The following is a 20,645-nucleotide window of genomic DNA, read 5'->3' as shown; positions in this document are numbered from 1 at the left end:
CCAAAGAAATGTGCTTGGATATTTATGAAACATATCTTCAGAGATGATGTGAATGACAGTTTACCATGCATGGTCATGCGGAAAAGTAGCTATCCAGCTGTTTAACTTCATTAAGCACTGTAATATCTATACCGAACACAAATATAAAAGGAACATCCAACCATTTCAAATGTATTATTGGAAAGAAAATAATAAATGGAAATTCAAGCTTCGGAAAGGGAATCATCAAGCTGTCTTGATCACTGATATCCTGAAAAACAAGATGGGTCTTGTAAATGAATTCCCACATTTTGAGTCGTGACCACCATTTGTTGGTAGTGGTCTGACACATCTCCTTAGGGTTTGACTGTGGTCTGTGGAATGCTGTCCCACTGGTCAACTTCTTCGTGAAAATGTCTGATATTGGTGGGAACATGCTGTCCTATGCACTGATCTCGAACATCCCAAAAATGCTCACACGTCTGGTGAGTATACAGCCACATGGTCTGTCATTGTAAAACCAGCTGGACACACTGCCAAAAGCAGAGGCCTCTTATGGTAGAGAAATGGAGGCTCATGATTCATTCATGGGAACATCACTAGTGCATATCACTGCACCAAGCATGTCAATGGCATGGTCCTGCAAAACTTCTGGCATCTGGGGCATCGTGTTTCTTTTATTGTGCCCATTTATTGTTCCCATAATAAGGAACGTTCATCAACTTGCTGATATCAACTTGATATGCACCTGTACATAAATTAGAAATACAATTAAAAAATCTTATTTGGCAAAATTTGAAATACATGCTCTTTGTTTTCCTAGATTTTTTTTTCTCAAACTGCTGCAAAATGGGAGCAAAACCAAACGTTGCATTTATAATTTTGTTCAGTACAGGAGGTCATTAAATAATATATGTGATACAAACACTCCTCATAATACTATTGTAGATGTTTTTCTTAATAATCAGTCAATCATTAATTAAGAGAATCCTCCATAGTGTAACAGTTGCCTTACTATCTGCCATACTGTAGATTCTAATCTTGGAATCTCCTTAAAAGTTAAACTGTACAATGACCATTCTGATAATTAATCGGCGAAGTTTTCTCTCAATGTACTGCGCTGGCGCTTCAGTACCTCCGAACGCCACATGGGGCGCATTAAGCGTAAACAACAACGGTCATTCCTGCTTGGGCCAGTCGGTCCCCCGTACGTATGACGTGACGACCACATGACACAGTGACGCAGCTTCAGTCTGCGTTCCGCTAGCCAGCCTGCCGCAGGGGGGTTTCCATCATGGCGTCCATGCAGGTGAGTGTCGAAGCGAACCCGAAAGCGCTCCGCCATGCTTTCCGTACGCGGCCGTGACTGGTCACTGCGGGCCTGCTTGTGGAATCCCACTGCGGGAGGGAAGCCCCGTGTCCGTGGGGTGGTGCTACACGCCGGCGGTCGAGGAGGTCCCGCGGAAGGCGACCAACACAGGGGGATGATCCGGAGAGGGACAGCTGATCGGCCGGAAGCGACACGGGCTTAGCCGAGCGATGGCGTGCCCGACCGAACCGAGCCGGGATCACCCCCTGAATAGTCCGCCGACCCTGCAAGGAGGTGCAGCCACCTTTGTTCGGCTGTTGTCTGGCAGGACGGGCGGCTGCTGCGGCTCCCGAGTGGCGGATGGAGGGAGCAGGCGGCCGGTCCGGGTCGGCGGGGGGATTAAATCGCGTCTTACGGAAAGGCCATTTGCCAGTCCCGCTGTGTTTGGATGCACTTGGAGGCTGGGTGTTATTGCTACGCACGTACCAGACCATGACAGGTGCTCTTCCCCGTCAGAAATGGTCTGCCTTGTAAACAACCCGTCCAGGTCACCTGCGGTGCTTTTTTACAAGTCCGCCTGCTTTACACTTTGTATCAGTTGTGTTAAAATGAAACCGGAACCATCTACAGTACAGATATTGTTCATGCATTTAAGGTCATTTCTTCTTTTTATTTAGCGACGCCTCATTATTCACATCCTGAAATACGGTCGATGCCCAGTGACCCTTAACGGCATCTTTCTGGGTGGCATTTTAACTTGCCTGAATCAAGCCCGCGATTCTCCTTCCTTAGGGGCCGTGACATGCACTTAAGAGGAGGCTGTCTGTCTGTCTGGGTCCGTACGGATTCTGGGCCACTGGGCAGCGGATGGTGTCCGCGGTTCAGCTTGACACCGTTTTCGGGGGAGAGGCTCCTGTGTGATGTGCAGCTGCTGGGCTGGGTTATGATTCAAGCTGATTCAGGTTGCTGTCATTGCACTCGTTTTTAATACTCGTATAACTTGAGTGTTTGCTTGTCCCAATCGCTCCGTTTAATAAAGCTCAGCAATCTGGTGTATTAAAATGAGTGATGAGGTTCACATTCATCAGGGGCAACCCAGGTTCCCCACAGTCTCCTCAGAGGTGGAACTGCTCTGTTAACATCTGCATTAACATCTGTATGCAGTGCAAACTGTTGTGGTTTTTGCAGGGGCATTGTGTCCAAACACTGGGGTTTACTTAATGTTAAAATTTCACGATCACAGACAGGTCACGCCTGTTCCACCACACCGTTCTGGGGAAGTCCGTTTTGTATCTCTGATGCTTTGCTATAGATGGTAATAATAAGACAGTTTATCTGTGTGCTAAATAAGATTAATGAGAGTCAGGTGCGGACCTTGGAGGTGTAGCCTGAGATTTCCAGCTAAAAGGGGATGAAAACATGAATAGCTGTGTGACCTTTCTTGCTTTTTTATTCTCTTCCCAGTTGAAACGAGACCCCCTGTGTTTGCTTTCTCACACTTGTACAGATTATTTTCATGCTTCTAATTAAAACCTTTTCTTTCCAGTGGTTCACAACTGTAGCCTTGCTGTTTTATGGGTCACAAATTAGTTTATCAGCTCTTATAAGCTGCTTGGCGGTATTTACCAAAGTCCTGTTTCATGAGCAATTTTTCTTTAGTTTCCGTCTTAGGCTGTTTCACTTCTTGTTTGGGTGGGGTAAAATTTAACTGCGTGTTATTGTGGGTCAAAGTACATTTTAGCAATAGCCTTGTGCCCATAAATCAAGTTTAGGCAGGTGAAGATGTTTAATTTGATGGAGTACAGGAGTGTTTGTTTACAAACTGGGCTGTTTCTGTGGTGTTCTGTTTTTCTTAGGTTCTGTTCCAGTTAATGTGGACTGACAGGTGCCGCCTGATCACTTAACCATCCCCTGTTCTGTTAATTCCACATGTCCCACATGAACTAAACAGCATCTTTCCTGACTTTTTTTCTCTCACAGAAAAGGCTGCAGAAGGAGCTATTAGCGCTGCAGAATGATCCTCCCCCTGGAATGACCCTGAACGAGAAGAGCGTGCAGAACACGATCACACAGTGAGTGTCCCGGGCGGCTCGTGGAAACCTGTGAAAACACGCTGGCAAGGACCTTTCTGCCACTGTTTTTCAGATGCTGTCGGCTCTGCTTGTTTTACAGGGTTAACCGGTTTAATGCTGCTCCCTGCTTGTAGCGCTGTTCTGTCGCTTGGCAGTGGCTGTTCCTCTGTGGCCCCTGGACCGTCATTAATGCTGCTCCCTGCTTGTAGCGCTGTTCCGTCTCTTGGCAGTGGCTGTTCCTCTGTGGCCGCCGGACCGACATTAATGCTACTTCCAGCTCGTAGTGCTGTTCCGTCCCTTGGCAGTGGCTGTTCCTCTGTGGCCCCCAGACCGTCATTAATGCTGCTCCCTGCTCGTAGTGCTGTTCCATCACTTGACAGTAGCTGTTCCTCTGTGGCCCCCAGACCGTCATTAATGCTGCTCCCTGCTCGTAGTGCTGTTCTGTCGCTTGACAGTGGCTGTTCCTCTGTGGCTGCCGGACCGTCATTAATGCTGCTCCCTGCTCGTAGTGCTGTTCCATCGCTTGGCAGTGGCTGTTCCTCTGTGGCCCCGGACCACCATTAATGCTGCTCCCTGCTTGTAGCACTGTTCCGTCGCTTGACAGTGGCTGTTCCTCTGTGGCCCCCGGACCGTCATTAATGATGCTCCCTTCTCGTAGTGCTGTTCCGTCGCTTGACAGTGGCTGTTCCTCTGTGGCCGCCGGACCGTCATTAATGCTGCTCCCTGCTCGTAGCACTGTTCCGTCCCTTGGCAGTGGCTGTTCCTCTGTGGCCCCGGGACCATCATTAATGCTGCTCCCTGCTCGTGGCGCTGTTCCGTTGCTCGGCAGTGGCTGTTCCTCTGTGTCCACCCGGACTGTCACTAATGCTGCTCCCTGCTCATAGCGCTTTTAGCATTCTGCTCACATGCTGTTCACCTGTGAACATTAATTGAATAGACCTGAATGATCGTACATTGTGAGGAATGTCAGGTGTGCCAGCAGTGGGGATGTCTGTCGAGTCGATCTGCCGTGGTATCTCTGGGCAGCGTCCTGCTCATGCAGCATTAATGGGCCAGAAGTCAGTGGGCGTCTGCTGCTAGGCCTCTGATAGCCTCAGCATGTACGCCCATTGTGCTGATCTGAGGACATTAGAAGAACACGTGAGGGCACCAAGGAGGGGAACACTGTCCACCACTATGCCAGAAACCCAGAGCCTTTATCTGTGGAAAGATGTGCTTTAGCTGCTTGAGAATTCCAAAGCCTAAAAATGAGAGAGATGCGTTTTGAGACAGTGATATGTGACACAGTTGACATCTGCCCGGTTTCATCAGACACTCAACACACCAGCAGTGTGGTTTATTCGAGTTTTCTGTTGTGTAATACTGGGAGCAGAGTCTAACTTGTTGAATGACAATACGATGCACATTCGTTTGCAGTCATACTTCAGTGGAGATTAAGCTTTAATTTGTTCATCTGAATAAGTAGTGAGGTATTTAGGCCTTGCACTGGGTTATGAGTTATGAGTCACATCTTTGAATCACTGTTTTTATGCTCTGAACTTGGAGACCATGGGCAATTCTCTGGTATAGGGTCTGCATGTTTTTTTGTTTTGTGTATTTTTCCAGGCCTGTACAGTTCTGGGTAAATCATGCAGAGCTGTCCTCCTTACACCTGTGCGGTTGCAGCAGTGTTTGTGTTCTCCCTGCCTTTTTGCATGCTGCTATCCAGGGGTGCTTGGTTTGAAGTGTCCTTAGATTTGTCCTTAGCATTTCCTGTGAGAGTGAGATTGGGTCCCCTTGGTGGGACATTCTCGGTTTTCCCCGCTTCGACTCGAGGTCGCTCCAGACCACTTTGAATGACGATTTTCTTTCCATTTGTAAATAAATGTCTGAATGAACATGCTGGTAAAATTTAACTGGTGCTTAATGACTTCCTGTTGCTACTCCATCTTGTCCCTCCCCCACCCAAAAAACATCATACCGGTTGAAGGTTATACTGTACGTTCATCTGCGTGTTCTCTCGCGGCTGATTTCATTTTAAACCATTTTAAATGTGGGGGTGCCAAACTGAAGAGGTGGACCCATAATCTGTCTGCCATAAGGGGTGGTTTGGCTATGCCCCACAAACTCCATGATCCTCTGGTTTTTAGTGGGCTAGCTTAAAAAAAACTCCTGAAATTTACTGTAATATTAGCGGATTACAAAACGGCGGAAACATAAGTAAGGAAGCTGGTGATAGATTAGTACTACCTGGAGACAGAACAAGTCATAATTGCAGCTATATGTAAATATGATTTATGCGCGGTTGTGGGTGAGTGTATTCATTTAACATGTCTATGCTACATACTTGCAGTACATTTCTGTGTGCGTATAATATATATTTGTGTGTGGGTGTGTGATAATTTTTCAGTGCTTAGCGAAACCATTAATTTTAACAAACTATGAATCTTATATTACTTTAGTTTCCTGTAATATTTATATTTTACTCTAATCTTTAAAAATTGTTCGTTTTCGAGTTGTTATATTTGCAAAATAAAATTAATTTACGACACTGCAGGCATTTCCCTTACTGAGGTATGCAGGGGTTTTTAAAATAAAAACTTAAAATTCTGTCCCTGAATACTTACCTTGGAAATACTTTCTTACATATCTATCCATTGAATCATCAAATATAATTTTATCCCAAGCATATTTTGGTGTGTCATGACATACTCAAAAAAACAATACATATCCTATGATGTTGCACGTTTAAGCTCTGAGTCTGTATGACATGAATCATTCATCTCTAAATGTTTTACCTTCTTCATACAAGTCATTCACCCAGTATCCCAGCTGCATGTGTTTGTAAACTGAGTTTGGGCACCTCTTAGTTATAAGATGCGCCCTTGATGTTTTGTGTTGTCCGCACCTGTTCCTTCTTACTCAATGGGTGGTGTGAGTAAGATTTTCTTCAAAACCAATAAAAAATCTTGTACTGAAAAACTTGTCATTCTGGACTTTGTCAAATGTTGTAAATCTGTAGTTCTAAACTATGAGGAAAGATCTGGCTTCAGCATAATTTGAGAATATAATATTAGTTTCGGGTATCTTCTGATTTTTTCCCAAACCAAGAGTGTGTTATATACAGCATTTCTCCTTTTTGGTGTAGGAGCTTTTAGGCTGAATTTTCTCTAAGCATTGCTACTTTTGTCACCAGAGTAAAGCTTTTACTGAAAATCTGAGATGTTAGTTGATGTTGGGTGGTGTGTAATTGCTTTTCTGGAATTCTCATTCTGTTCTTATTTTGACTGTTTTGCTGATGCTGTCCACTTGATTTAATGCCAAAAGTCCCTCTCCTGTGATGAAGACGAGTCTTTTCTGTCATTGTCTGCTTTCATGAGAGGACTCCAGTAGCTTCTGGATTGTGTGTGTTTTATTGTTCCATCCATCCATCCAACCCCCCCCCGATCATCTCTTAAGTAAGGAAACTTTGCAAACTATATGGCCACATATTTTGATGTTCCCAGCTTTCCTTAATAAGGAAGGTCATAGTCACCTGGTGCTGATCTACCAGATGCTTTTATCCAAAGCAAAGAAAATGTTTGAGAAAGCTGGGCCAGATGGTCCCTGGGGCAGCTAAGGGCTTTTCTCAGGGGCCTAATTGTGACATCATAATGCCCTGGGCTTTAAACCAGTAACCTTCCAATCACAGACACAGCACCCTAACCAGCTGAGCTACAATCCACCCCACAGTAATGAACAGTCGAGTTTCCAGCATTTGGTCTTTGGTCTGATTAGGCTGAATGTAGAGTGTAAATATACTGTGATCTGGAAGTGTGGTGGGGCAGTTTGACAAAACTGTACAGTATGTATAGTTAACAGGCTAGGGAAGTAATCCAACCTCCGGTATGATCTTTTTGGATTAGAATAGGAAGCATAATCTATGTCTGAGGGATGTAATTCTCGCCATATCCATCAGGCCAATCCACCACAAGCTGTTTTCAAAGCATTAGCGGATTTCGGGTTTGTTAAAGGAGTGACAGTATCTACACTGGCGTCCAGTACGCAGTTAAGGGGAAAAAAAACTTGCAGTGTATGAAAGTTAGATTGCGGGGAGCCATCTTTAGGGACACAGATATTCGGTACAGTGATACGCTGCCCTAGATCTGTGCCTGTAATTAAAATATGCCGTCTGTCTGGGTCTCTCTCCTCGTCGTCGAGGGTGAATGGTGAGATGGTGTTATTCATGGAGAACAGGCACACCAACTGCATATAAGAAGGAGAGCTGATTGGGCCCAACCCAACACGCTCACGCCTGTCTCCCTCCCATGGTGCATCTCTCTGGTGTCCCCGTGGATGTCTGACTTTTTGTCAGATATTAGCAGCAGCAGCAGTAGTAACAGGGAAAGTTAAAGATAAGAGTATCCTCTTCAGTAATTATTGGGAGGACTTATAAATGCAAGGCATTCACCACTGGTTCTGGGCACATTCTCATCTCTGAAAGGAAAAGGTAGTTTACAGTGAACGGATGTAGTCATGGCGATGGCAGATCCACCTCGCTCATCCCCAAGAGACTGCAGCAGGAGGGTCTCCCAATCTCCAGAGCACCTCTGCAGGCAGATCCTCATAGTCAGTTGCCAACATGAAACTTTGAGGGTCATCTTTTCTTCATCGTGGCCCTCAGGGTCACCTCTGTTAGCGTAACTTGGGGAAACGGCCAGGAGATTGGGGAATGCACTGGGCCCAGGGGTGGTGAAAATCTCCACGGATTTTAGCAGGTGGTCCAGTAGCCTGAAGATGCTCAGATAAGCCGGTGATGACGATTAGCTCTGTGTTTGGTGCTGTTGGGGTGGCCTTATTACCAGTCTCCTCTTATGGGTTTGGTGTGTTTTTTTCTTTGTTGAGGCCAGGATTATGTGAGATTGGAAAGTCTTCGTAGAGTTGGGAATGCTTCATAAAATAGGATTGTATGTGACCTCCAGAGTTTCTCATATGGGTCCTTGGGGACCTCCAGATAGTCTGCGATTTTGTGCCCTCCCAGCTCCAATCTGTCATGTATGCTATAAACAGTGAGTCCCACCATGCAATGAAAATCTTATTCTGCACATCCTTCTGGCCACTGATAAACACAGATTAAACACAAAATATAAGTACAAATTACAGTGCCTCAATAAGACAATAAATATGTTTAAAAAAAAAAAAGAGTTGCCATTTGAATTTTTCGTTGGACTGCCTTTAGCTTTGATTATGGGGCACATCCGTCATGGCATTGTCTCCACAGGCTTATGCAGCATCTCGGCATGTATTTTCATCCAGATTTGCATTCATTTCTCACTGAGATCCTGTATTGACAAGGAGTTGAACCTCCATAAAGCCTCCTTTATCACATCCCAAAGACCTTCAATGAGGTTAAGGTCACAACTCTGTGGTGACCAAGTCATGCGTGAAAATGATTCCTCATGCTCCCTGAATCACTCTTTGACGATTTGAACCCAATGAATCTTAGCATTCTTGTCCGGGAATATGCCCATGCCAACAGGGAAGAGAAAGATCCATTCATGATGAATGGAGGTGTAACCTGGCCTTTCAGTAAATTCAGGTAATCCGCTGACTTTACTTTATTGCTGCATAACGTTGCTGAGCTGTAAATATGATCCAGTCATTGACTCTTAAGTATTTGCTGATATAAATTCAAATGGCGACATCTTTTTTGTCCGGGCAGTGTACTTGCAAATGAGTCAAGTGAAATTTGGAATACCAACTTCTGTATATGACACTCCATCTAAAGATTGTGTGACATAGCTTTATACTAGGATATATCGTAGGAGATATCTATGCTCCGACATCAGGAAATATCTATGCTCTTACATTAGGAGATAATAATAATCAATAATCCTGGGTTAGATCGGTACTCGGCAGTGCTGGAGGTGCGCTCCTCCAGGCAGTAAGGCCCGAGGTTCTCCGGGTTCCTCGGATCGCACTCCTGCACCACGGTTTTCATAGTATCTCACACTCACAGGTGGGTGCAGAGCAGGGCTTTTTGTCTGGGCAGTGTTACTCCACGAAGAGGTATCGATCCCTGATGCAGCCACTTTGAGCATGGAGCTCTAGCAGAAAACAGCTGCAGTGCTCAGCATCTTCTAATACCTGTTAAAATCTCACTCTCTCTCCCACTCTCTCCCCCCTACCTGTCTAAGTGTGGCTTTGTGTTCAGAGGTATGTGTATAGTCTGTCAGAGCATTTTTATGTCCTTCATGGGCTGAGATGGAGGGATGTGTCTTCCATTCTTGGTCCAGTAAGTCTCATGGTCTACTATGCATCCTTCATGGACAGGCACTGGGTCGTCTGTTACTGGACAGGCACCGGGTCTGGTCCCTTACACCTCGTCACCTTTACTTCTCAGGTTCATGAGGTACTGCTGAACTTTCGGATGACTAACTGAGCTTTCTGTCTTGTCATGATTGGCATCAGCTCAGAAAATGCAATCATTATGTTATGTAATGTACGTTAGTTCTTTTTGCTAAACTCAGTTGATGATTTTCTATTTTTAGTATTTTTGGGCCTAATATGGAAATTGAAATCAGAAATCAGATAACAGACGATATGAATGAAGTTATGTTGTCTGAGTAAATCTCCATTGTAACACATTTCACTAGTTTCCCTTAATTGGCAAATTCTTATTTACTTTCTCCCTGTAACTGGAAATTAAAAGAGCATTTTTGACATCCGTGTATAACTAAAAGAAACCAAGACCATCTTAGGAGTAAATAACAGTAAGCAGGCTTTGTGTTTTACGAGAGCAGTCTGATGACCTTGGGTTGGCCGCTAATATTGTCATGTCTTTCTCTGAATCGTCCCCTGGGTGGGAGACTGACATCCAGTGTGGGGGCTTGAACCCTGTGTCTGCAGTTTGCTTGTTTTCTCTATGTTGTGTGGATTTCTTGTGGGTTTCGTAGTACAATGCCTGCAGATGGGATCTTAAAACTGAGTATAGCTTGTGCGTGTGCACATATGTGCCCTGTGATAGGCTGGCATCCTGTCCAGGGTGTCCCCTGCCTCCTGTCCTGTTATAGGCTGGCATCCTGTCCAGGGTGTCCCCTGCCTCCTGTCCTGTGATAGGCTGGCATCCTGTCCAGGGTGTCCCCTGCCTCCTGTCCTGTGATAGGCTGGCATCCTGTCCAGGGTGTCCCCTGCCTCCTGTCCTGTGATAGGCTGGCATCCTGTCCAGGGTGTCCCCTGCCTCCTGTCCTGTGATAGGCTGGCATCCTGTCCAGGGTGTTACCTGCCTTGTACCCATTTTACCATAAAAATTGAACCCATGTCTTTCCAAGGTTTGTAATCAGGAGCACTTTGTGTTGCTGGTTGTATTTGAACCATTTCAGTAAAGTTTTTGGCCTTTGAATAAAATGCCAAGATGAGCTCTAATGTAGTGTCACCCCCAGGAACACCATAACCAATCAGTTTAATGGACGTGGCGATTGCTTCGTTTAGTACTTGCCAGCCTTTTTGGGGTCTTTTCAAGATTCTCTGGCATTTACCCTTGATTAGCGTGTGAGAGGCTGTTGCGATGACTGCAGTCAGCCCGCGTTCGTCATACTGGCTGCACATCACTGCGTTAGAGCTGCTTTTATGGCATGAATAAGTAAACAAGGGGCACAAACAACTTTGTATGTAGCCTGTCCCAGTAGCAGCAAACCCTGCATGAGACGTGGGGCCTCTTGCCAGTCCTGGGGGCCTCCCACCTTTCATGGGGGGCCCTCGCCTTTCCCTGTGCCCCCTGCCTCTCCTGCACCTCCCCCCTCCTCCCCACCTCTCACACAAATCCCTTGCTTCTTCAGGGGCCTCTCTGCCCCCCACCCCCCCCCCCCCCCATCTCTCCCTGGGGCCCCTCGCCTCTTCAGGGGGCCCATTGCCTTACCTAAGCCCCCTGCCCCCCCCCCTCGCCTCTGGGAGGGTCGCCTGCCTCTCTTACCCTGGTAAGCGGCTGCAGTTTGTGTTTGGTCACATGCTCGTGTTTCTTGGGTTTGACTGGACGGGGCCTAGTCCTTAGCCTTGTGTCCTGCATGCAGCTACGCTGGAACGTAACAGGAATGTCAGTGGGAGCGGACTCTACTCCCAGAGCAGCTCGGTCTGCTTTTGTTTTTTGACCCTCGGCAGTGTGGTGGGTTTGGAACCTCACTGTCAGAGTTATTCTGGGCCTGTGCTGCCTGACTGAGTGCATCTCTGATTTATACACTTAGACATCCTGCTGAGATCCTGTTCTGCACAGCTGGTGATGTAATGCCGCATTCTGGCTGTGGACCGGCGCTGGTACCCGTGCCCCATATCCACCAAGCACTCCGCTCACCGCACCTTTAATTATGCACAGCTGGGCCAGATGAAACGGCCAGATGTGACACTCATCACGCTGGAGCTGATCCGGGTTCTTTCAGTGCAGTGATCAAACCACAGAACCACACATGCACATTTTGTAAAGGCTGATTCAGAGTCAATGTATCTTCATCATCTTCAGCCATATAAGTTTTGATGTTGTTGGTTATAGCACAAGAAAAAATCGCAAGTAGATTATACATACACTGCCTGTCCAAAAAAAAAGTTGCACCCTTTAATGTTTTGTTGGACCTTAGCTTTTATTATGGTGCACGTGCATGTGCAATATCTCAACATTTTGTTTCGCAAAGATTTGCATTCATTTTTTGCCGAGATCTTGTGTTGATGATAAGGTGGTTGAACCACTCCGAAAGACTTTCAATGGGGTTGAGGTCAAGTCTCTGTGGTGGCCAGTTGATGTGTGAGAATGATTCTTCAGGCTCCTGAACCCGATGAATCTTGGCATTATAGTCTTGGAATACACCCATGCCATTAGGAATGAAAAAGCCATTGATGGGATAGCTTGGCCGTTCAGTAGATTCAGGTACTCAGCTGACTTCACTTCATTGCTGTCTAACGTTGCTGAGCTGTAATAAATCTCCAATCATTAATTAAATCATAAATACTTTCTTATTTACATTCAGGCTTGACTTTTTTTGGCCAGACAGTATGTATGTGAGATTTAAGCATGACACACTGACATGGACATAAGACATGCTGTTCATGTCAGTTGTTTTGTTTTCCATGCAGTCTGTCGCTTCGCTGACTGGGACCGGGACCGATTCTTCTGGCACCTAAAGCCCCATGGTCCTGGGCGTGATCTCCGCTCTGACTCATGGTCGTGGTCAGGTCATCTGCTCCCAGACCTCTGTGTTGGGAAGACGCAGGACGGTTTATTTGGGCATCGCAACTGCACAATATCCCGTTTGTCTGATACGAGCCGCTGTTTCTGAAAACAGATGATTAATCTGATTTTTCTGTGAAGCTGCTGGTGATTTCCGCTGCATTTACTGCATTTTGGGGTGGGGGCAGCTTGGGGGGTGTCTGTATGTCCCAGAGAGAAAAGGTTTTCATTTTCAGATTTTGGGATGGTTTTGGCCCGAAGCTGGGAAAAGAGGAGTTGGCAGAATGGACAGAGTAGCATCAGTGTGAGGTTTTGGCGTGGTGTGGACTTGGGGAGGGATGGTGAGTCGCCATAGAAACAGAAGCAGATCATACCAATGTGACCCCCGGGTGAACAGATCTGTACAGACAATCCTGCTGCTCTTTTGTTTTATTCCTCACTGTCATCCTCCTGCCCTGATGGGAAGGTCGACCCCTGAAAGCCCCCCCTCTCTGGCACCCTCCGTTTCTGACCCTCAGAAAGGGTCTCTGATACCCACCCATGCCTGAAATCTCTAAATTCCCTTGATTGGGCCACGGCTCTGACACGGACGCCCTTGCCTGTCTGCACATAGCCTTGTTGCCTTTTGCTACCCTCTGACACTACAACGTATATCTGCTTGTTATATGAAGGATTGAATGTAGAATGTATTTGTAATATATCTGATGTTGACCTCTGTCTGTATAGTCCAAATATGAATCCCCCCCCCCCATCCCCACTGTGCTTGTATGCCCCCCCCCCCAACCCCCAAGTGATTGAAATGCTTGATTTTCAACACATTTGGACCGCATGGGTGCTGATTGTACTGTCACAGTGACTCAGCGTGCACATCCCCGTGTGCTGACTGCAGCCAGATGAATGATGCGCACCGTCTCGCGTTACACACTCGTTGCCTGGTGCTGATTAATCTTCCATTATTTAGGCCCTGGGACGGACCCCTCTGTCGTCTGCTCAGATTGTTGCACTTCCTATGCAGTGTGAACAGAGCAAGGCCAGTGTGCTTGCAGTGTAGCTGCACTGCAGGGCTGGGCACTGGGCTGTCCCGGCTCAGCCGGCCCCTGGTTTCACTCTAGCTGGCTCACCTCGCCGCACCCCAGCCTGCCGCGCCTGTCACCTGCTGAACTCGTTCTCGAGGACTCTGTGCTCTCCCCCTTTTCTTTGCTCCCCCACACTCCTCCCCCGCCCTCCGTGCTCCTCCGTGCTCCCCTCTGCTCCCCCGTGTTCCCACCCACGCCTCCATATTCCACTGCGTTCCTCCCCACTGATATGTGCTCCCTGTGCTCCTCCCTACTCCCCAGTGCACCCCCATGCCTCCATGTTCTCTTGTTTTCCGTCGCTGGTGTCTCTCCCCCCTCTGGGTATCTCTGGCTTCGGCTTTTCCTCCTTGCCTGAAATGCGACCTGATTGGTCACCTGCTGCACGTGCACTGAGGTAATGAGTTGGCTGATCTGCATGCTGGATTCATGCATGCAGAATCCCTTCCCGGGCCATATGGGCTTTTATGAAGAGATTGTAGGGATGACGTCATGTCCCTTCATCTGTTTTGCGCTTCCCACACTGATCCCCTCGCAAAGCGGTGAGGTGAGCATTCGCGCACGGACTGACCTACCCTCCCTCATATTTTCCTTCCTCTTCCAGGTGGATCGTCGATATGGACGGCGCCCCAGGAACACTGTATGAAGGAGAGAAATTCCAGCTGCTTTTTAAGTTCAGTAGTCGATACCCCTTCGATTCACCTCAGGTGAGCCCCCCTGCACGCGGAAAGTCGAGCCCCCCGACCTCTCGCTGAAAGAGAACATAACGTTCGCCTATTGTCTTTCAGTGACACGAGGATGACACAGTGACCTTCGTAGGACTAAAACACGACCCGTTCGGGTATCACAATGACAGACAGATGAGGTTTCAGTGTTAATAACAGTCAATGTTGATGTTATTATCTCCCTAATCTTCATTATGATTATCTGTAGTAATAGTAGCAGTAGTGTTTTTATTACACTGCTGATCCATGCAGGGTGTACCTCAGCCCTGTGTGGCCTGCGATAGGCTCCGCCCTCCCACCAAGACTTTGACCAGTATAAGCATTTAGATGGATGATGATGATGATAATGATGATGTGTTGATGTTGCTGCTTCCCTGGCCGTGAGAAAGACAAGGCCTCTGCTTCATGCTCAAAGCCTGCTCGAGCTTTTACCCCAGACTGAAGTCTGGTCTGAGTCTCATGCTGAAGTGAATCTCAGCAGCGTTCTGCTGTTCAATGTTTGAACATTATTGGTACCCTTGGTGAATCTGGTATTTATAAACCCGCTGCAGGTTGGTAATTCAGCACTTGCTGTCTAGTACGGTGGCTGAGAAAGCCCAATGCGATTCAAAATAAAAACAAGACGCCCTAATGAAATTCAAAATAAAACCGAAATGTTATTCAAGTTCATAATGCATGTGCAAACAAATGTAAAATTCGTAGATGCTGCACAAATCTAGAAAACACTTTCATCAAAATGAGAACGCACGTGCCGCCTTTTACAAACACGCCGCAAATACAGAAAACAGCCGCAACTTCGGAAACGTACTGCAAGTGGCCACAGCACAACGGAGGATGCTTTCTGGGCGTACTTTTCAGCCGAGCCAATGGTGAAAATTTACAGGTGAAAAGTAAGTTACAGTGGAAACCGCTTATATGGATCAAAAAGCTTGGGACAGAATCCCTGTACAAATACTGTTTAAATAATTTGCTTATAGTAATCAAGTACTCCGCTTAGTGTTCATTTTGGGTCTTTTTAAACCTGACAACATATGGGAATATATATATATATGATCGTCCTACTTTGCCTTGTGGTAACCCATCTGCTTCTGACTAGCTGCCTGAGTCTAATGCAACATGAAAACATGACGGGGAAAAAGAAAGTCATCTCAGATGACTCAATGACAAATATCGACTCATCACAGCTGATGATAAACCGCCAAAAACGAGCCACCAATACACATATTATAATACTACAGTAAGCTATATTTTACGTACAGTACTGTATTATAGCACATTTGAATTATACACAGTTCAATAATTTAATTTGTACTGTACTGTAATTTGAAAAACATTTGAAACAGCTGTACTGTATTTTGAAATCATCAGTATAATTACGTAAATAGCGACATTGTCCATTTTATTACCTTATATTCATGTAATAAATATACAAATGTCAATTATATGGTGATCTGCCTGAGACATAAAAAAGAAAAAAATCAGTTTGCCAGATTAATTGCAAAGTTTTAACATTTACGTTATAAACGTTATCACAAGCATGGGACCACCCGAAAATGTGTCCTACAGAAACACTTCCATTGTGCTGTGGCTATCTGTAGCATGTTTCCAAAGTGACAGTTGTTTTCTGTATTTGCAGCGTGTCTGTGAATGTGCAGTGCATTTGGTTTGCATGTGTTGTCATTTTTATTAAAGTATTTTCTGAATTTGTGTAGCATCTTTGAGTTTGCAGTGTGTTTGCAGGTTCTTTATGAACTTGAATAATATGCTTTGTTGCTTTGCAGCGTGTTTTTCTATTAGACCTGAATTGCATTGGGCTTTCTCGGCCACCCTAGTCTAGGTTAGGGTACAGACTATAGTCCAGCTACAGGCCAGTAACACAGCATATGCCATCTAGGTTAGGGTACAGACTATAGTCCAGCTACAGGCCAGTAACACGGCATATGCCATCTAGGTTAGGGTACAGACTATAGTCCAGCTACAGGCCGGTAACACAGCATATGCCATCTAGGTTAGGGTACAGACTATAGTCCTGCTACAGGGTGGTAACACAGCATATGCCAGCTGAGTTAGGGTACAGACTGTAGTCCAGATACAGGCCGGTAACACAGCATATGCCGTCTGGATTAGGGTACAGACTATAGTCCAGCTACAGGATGGTAACACAGCATATGCCCTCTGGGTTAGGGTACAGACTGTAGTCCAGCTACAGGCCAGTAACACGGCATATGCCATCTAGGTTAGGGTACAGACTATAGTCCAGCTACAGGCCGGTAACACAGCATATGCCATCTAGGTTAGGGTACAGACTATAGTCCTGCTACAGGGTGGTAACACAGCATATGCCAGCTGAGTTAGGGTACAGACTATAGTCCAGCTACAGGATGGTAACACAGCATATGCCCTCTGGGTTAGGGTACAGACTATAGTCCAGCTACAGGCCAGTAACACGGCATATGCCATCTAGGTTAGGGTACAGACTATAGTTCAGCTACAGGATGGTAACACAGCATATGCCCTCTGGGTTAGGGTACAGACTGTAGTCCAGCTGCATGTTGTTTCAGCTGTTACAGTGAGTCTTCTGCTCTTCCTGCCTTAGATGACTGCGCCCCCTGCTGGATTGTTTGATTTCCTAAGACATTTATGGAGGTGCTCACATGTTCTGTGCCTTTCCGCCATGCAGGTCATGTTCACTGGAGAGAACATCCCTGTGCATCCTCACGTCTACAGCAACGGCCACATCTGCCTGTCTATCCTGACGGAGGACTGGTCCCCAGCATTGTCCGTGCAGTCGGTCTGCCTTAGCATTATCAGCATGCTGTCCAGCTGTAAAGAGAAGGTAACGAAGGGACCGTGGAAGAGCAGAGGAAGGGTTCAAAAACCTTGTGTGTGTGTCTGTGCGTGTCTCTCTGCCTGTGCATGTCTCTCTGCCTGTGCATGTATATGCGCAGATGGATCCTCGCCTCATAAATACTGCGGTCATCTGCAGTGTACAGCCTTCTGCTCTGGCATTAAGAAATTACTGCCCTAGTCACGGTCCGTCTGCTATTTAATGACAGGCAGTTACTGTTTGACCCTTGAGGCCCCTGGGCGACATGCCCCGAAACCCCTGGACCATAAAATGACCATAAATCAACACCCTGCTCGCTCTATCTGTCCCCTTACATACACCCAGCCCTCTTTCTGTCCCTTAAGCAATGCCCCCTCATCCCCTTAGTGAAGCCCCACCCTCTCTCTGTCCCCCTTAGCGACGCCCCGCCCTCTTTCTTTCTGTCACCTAAGCAATGCCCCCTCATCCCCTTAGTGAAGCCCCGCCCTCTCTCTGTCCCCCCTTAGTGAAGCCCCGCCCTCTCTCTGTCCCCCTTAGCGACGCCCCGCCCTCTCTCTGTCCCCCTTAGCGACGCCCCGCCCTCTCTCTGTCCCCCTTAGCGACGCCCCGCCCTCTCTCTGTCCCCCTTAGCGACGTCCCCGCCCTCTCTCTGTCCCCCTTAGCGACGCCCCACCCTGTCTGCTCTGTCATTAATGTCTTCTTTCTCCTCTTCTCCTTGGTGTTTGACAGCGACGCCCCCCTGATAACTCCTTCTATGTAAGAACGTGCAATAAGAACCCAAAGAAAACGAAATGGTGGTATCACGGTGAGTTTCTGCTCTCATTCCTGCTGTTTTTCTGTTTGCCCTGATTTATAGGTACATCATATATATGAAAAACAACCCACGTAAAAATCTTGAATATTATAATGGTAAGAAGTAGTTAACAATGAATGTTTGTCATTAACCAATGTTTTCTTTTAACAGATGATACCTGCTAATGAGTAACTTTGTCATACTCCTGAAGAAAGTCCTACAGAGTATATAAGCACTTTTAATGATTCAGTCTTTGAACTTTGACCTCTGACTGGAACGATGGACCCGATATGCTGAAGACCTCCAGGCCTGTTTTTGGATGCATGTTTAGCAGTTGTGAAGATGACAGAATGTAATGCACCCAACGTGGATCGAGTTGGCAGGGAGAACTTGTTTGAAATTATTCCTTTTTTTTTTTTTTTTTAATGATTTTATGGTCCTTCTGTATTGTGCAATAACTGAATCCTGCTTGGGCTTATACAAGAGAAACTCCAAATCACATAGGTTGATTGTAAGGGATTTAAGAATCGTAACCCCAAGAACTTTTGGTTTTTAACTTTAAAAATATGCACTGTGACAATAATTATTGAGGTACGTTAACAACTTTTTAGCATTTAATTATTCTGCTACAGCACCACAATTTTTATTTTCTGTCTTTATCTGATGAGGCGTTGAGTTGTGAGCTGAAGGGGTTATTTATTTTCGAGTATCGACCCTATTCCAGACCAGTCATCCTTGCCCGGACGTAATGAACTCGCCTGTTTTTCACCAGTGCTTGCTTCTTGGCTCTCGACGTTTGAACACAGCTGAAATGAAATCAGTTCGGGCTTTTTGTTGCATTTATGTGTACATGCTACCTTATGGCTCATGATTTAATCTTCTGAAATGTCCCATTTTAGAAGCCGTCTGTGTGCGCGCTTGCGCGCACATGCATTTGTGGTTTGACTGATGGTTGGGAGGAGGCCTGGGGGGTCGTCTTTGGCGTGGTCGGGCACTTTGAACTCCCTCGCCACCGACATGGCGTCTTGTAAAATAGTTTGACGTAAAGATCACAAGATTAGACTAGATAGAGATTTCGCTCATCGTGGTTCATCTGGCTCAGGTACTTTTTGAATTAATAAAATCCACTATAAAACTCCTAGGTAATATTTTGCATTCGATTGAAATATTTTCACCAAAAAGACTGTTACGATGTTAAGTACAGTGAGTGTAAGGACACTGTTGGGTTTTTAAATTGTTATATATAAAAAAAACCTAAGTTAGTAATGAGTGCTAGGGTCATAATAGACAGTCCTCACTTTATATAAATGTGTTTTTCTTTTAAAAATATTTTAATATATTGCCTGTAATATAAAGCCTGTGTGTGGTATGTTTTCTAAAGATTGTACCTTGCTTCTTTGTTCTGGAGGTCTTCTTGAAGGCTCTCCAAGCCTTTAGCATCGGTGCATCTAGGTCTGTACAGTCACGGTAATTATAAATGGCTTAGTGTGGCAGTTACAGGAAGGGTTTGATACGCTATTGCTCATCAGGAGCCCTTTTGAAGTGTCACTCTGCCCCGGAGCTCGTAGAGACGTCACAACCTTCTGCCCGCCAGGTTCGGATCCGAAGGAGAACCGCTGACGTGTGTCACCTGTCCAGAGTTCTGGAATCTTCCTTCCCGGCATCATGTCCACTTTACTTTATTATACGTTTTGTCTGATTAATATCCGGAGGTGGCGACCAGACTGCGTTTGCTCGCTTTCTAGTGAAGGGTTTCTGTCTGCGAGTGGCACTGGAGTCACTGGGATGAAGCTCAGACCGGATTGGAGTGTCATGTCGGCGAGGGCAACCCTCCATGGTTGTCGTCGGGATTTGTGGCCGCCAATGTTGAGAGAGAGCAGCACAGAGCGCGTGCGGGCAGCGCCTCTCCCAACTGGGGGTCCCGCTCCCTTCAAAATGGAACATAGTAGTGAGTCTCTCTATTGCAGCGTTTCCCAATCCGGTCCATGTTTTTACTCCCCCCTGATCTCGTGTCAGGCACTCCACATTCTTGCAGGGTCCTGGGAGGGAGAAAAAAACGTGGACTGGATTGGGAAACGCTGCTTGAGTGGGAACCATCTGTGTGAAGGTCCTGCATGCTGACTTTGAGCATCTCTAACACCCCCCCACCCCACCCTGATATGATGGGTGTTTGGTTGAAGCTTGGTGATGCTTCATACCCCCCCCCCCCCATTTTATTTATTATTGTTATTCTTTTTTCTTTTTTTTTCTTTTTTTTATTACTTTGATAGAACTATTGGGTTGTGGATTGTTAGAAAAATAAAAACAAAATTGGGGGAAGTGTTTATTTTGAGAATTAGTTGTAGTAATGTATGAGGTACATATAAACTGTGCCTGTTTAATTTAATAATAAAAAGCAAGACCCATTCTGTGCATTTTGTCATTGTTACCCAGAAAGCCTGGTCTTTTATCCATCATTCTTGCCTGCATATTTCTCTGATTATTGTTTTAAGTTCATCTTTATTTCGTTTTATTGGCTAATTGTTGCTCCTGTGGTCAGTTGTGTGATGAGGGGCGGGGGGGGGGGGGGGGCTGGAGCCTGTCCCCTGTCCCAGGTCACACACGGCACGTGGCTTGGGTACAGCCTGGGCGGGGTGCCAGTCCATCGCGGGGCACACAGACGCAGTCACTCGCTGTGGGCACTTTGGAGACACCA

At 46.2% G+C, this 20,645-nt stretch overlaps 1 protein-coding gene across 1 annotated transcript; it reads left to right on the top strand.

Moving 5' to 3' along the window:
- The first annotated feature begins 1,177 nt into the window (after positions 1-1,177).
- ube2wb (ubiquitin conjugating enzyme E2 Wb) lies at positions 1,178-20,356 on the top strand. Its single transcript, XM_023794738.2, has 6 exons — positions 1,178-1,288; positions 3,269-3,360; positions 14,210-14,312; positions 17,011-17,166; positions 17,887-17,962; positions 18,122-20,356. Exons 1-6 carry the CDS (start codon positions 1,274-1,276, stop codon positions 18,133-18,135), a joined length of 456 nt encoding a protein of 151 aa, XP_023650506.1. The 5' UTR covers positions 1,178-1,273; the 3' UTR covers positions 18,136-20,356.
- Positions 20,357-20,645: the final 289 nt, after the last annotated feature.

This window comes from Paramormyrops kingsleyae, chromosome 15 (assembly GCF_048594095.1).
Source record: "Paramormyrops kingsleyae isolate MSU_618 chromosome 15, PKINGS_0.4, whole genome shotgun sequence".
Lineage (NCBI taxonomy): Eukaryota > Metazoa > Chordata > Actinopteri > Osteoglossiformes > Mormyridae > Paramormyrops > Paramormyrops kingsleyae.
Note: the sequence above shows the minus strand (reverse complement) of the source record. Positions and strands in the feature narration are given on the sequence as shown.

Excerpts from the sequence above, each read along its gene's own strand:
- ube2wb (XM_023794738.2), top strand. Across the intron at positions 14,313-17,010 it reads ACCCCTTCGATTCACCTCAG|GTCATGTTCACTGGAGAGAA; the intron begins GTGAGCCCCCCT and ends TCCGCCATGCAG. Across the intron at positions 17,167-17,886 it reads TGTCCAGCTGTAAAGAGAAG|CGACGCCCCCCTGATAACTC; the intron begins GTAACGAAGGGA and ends GGTGTTTGACAG.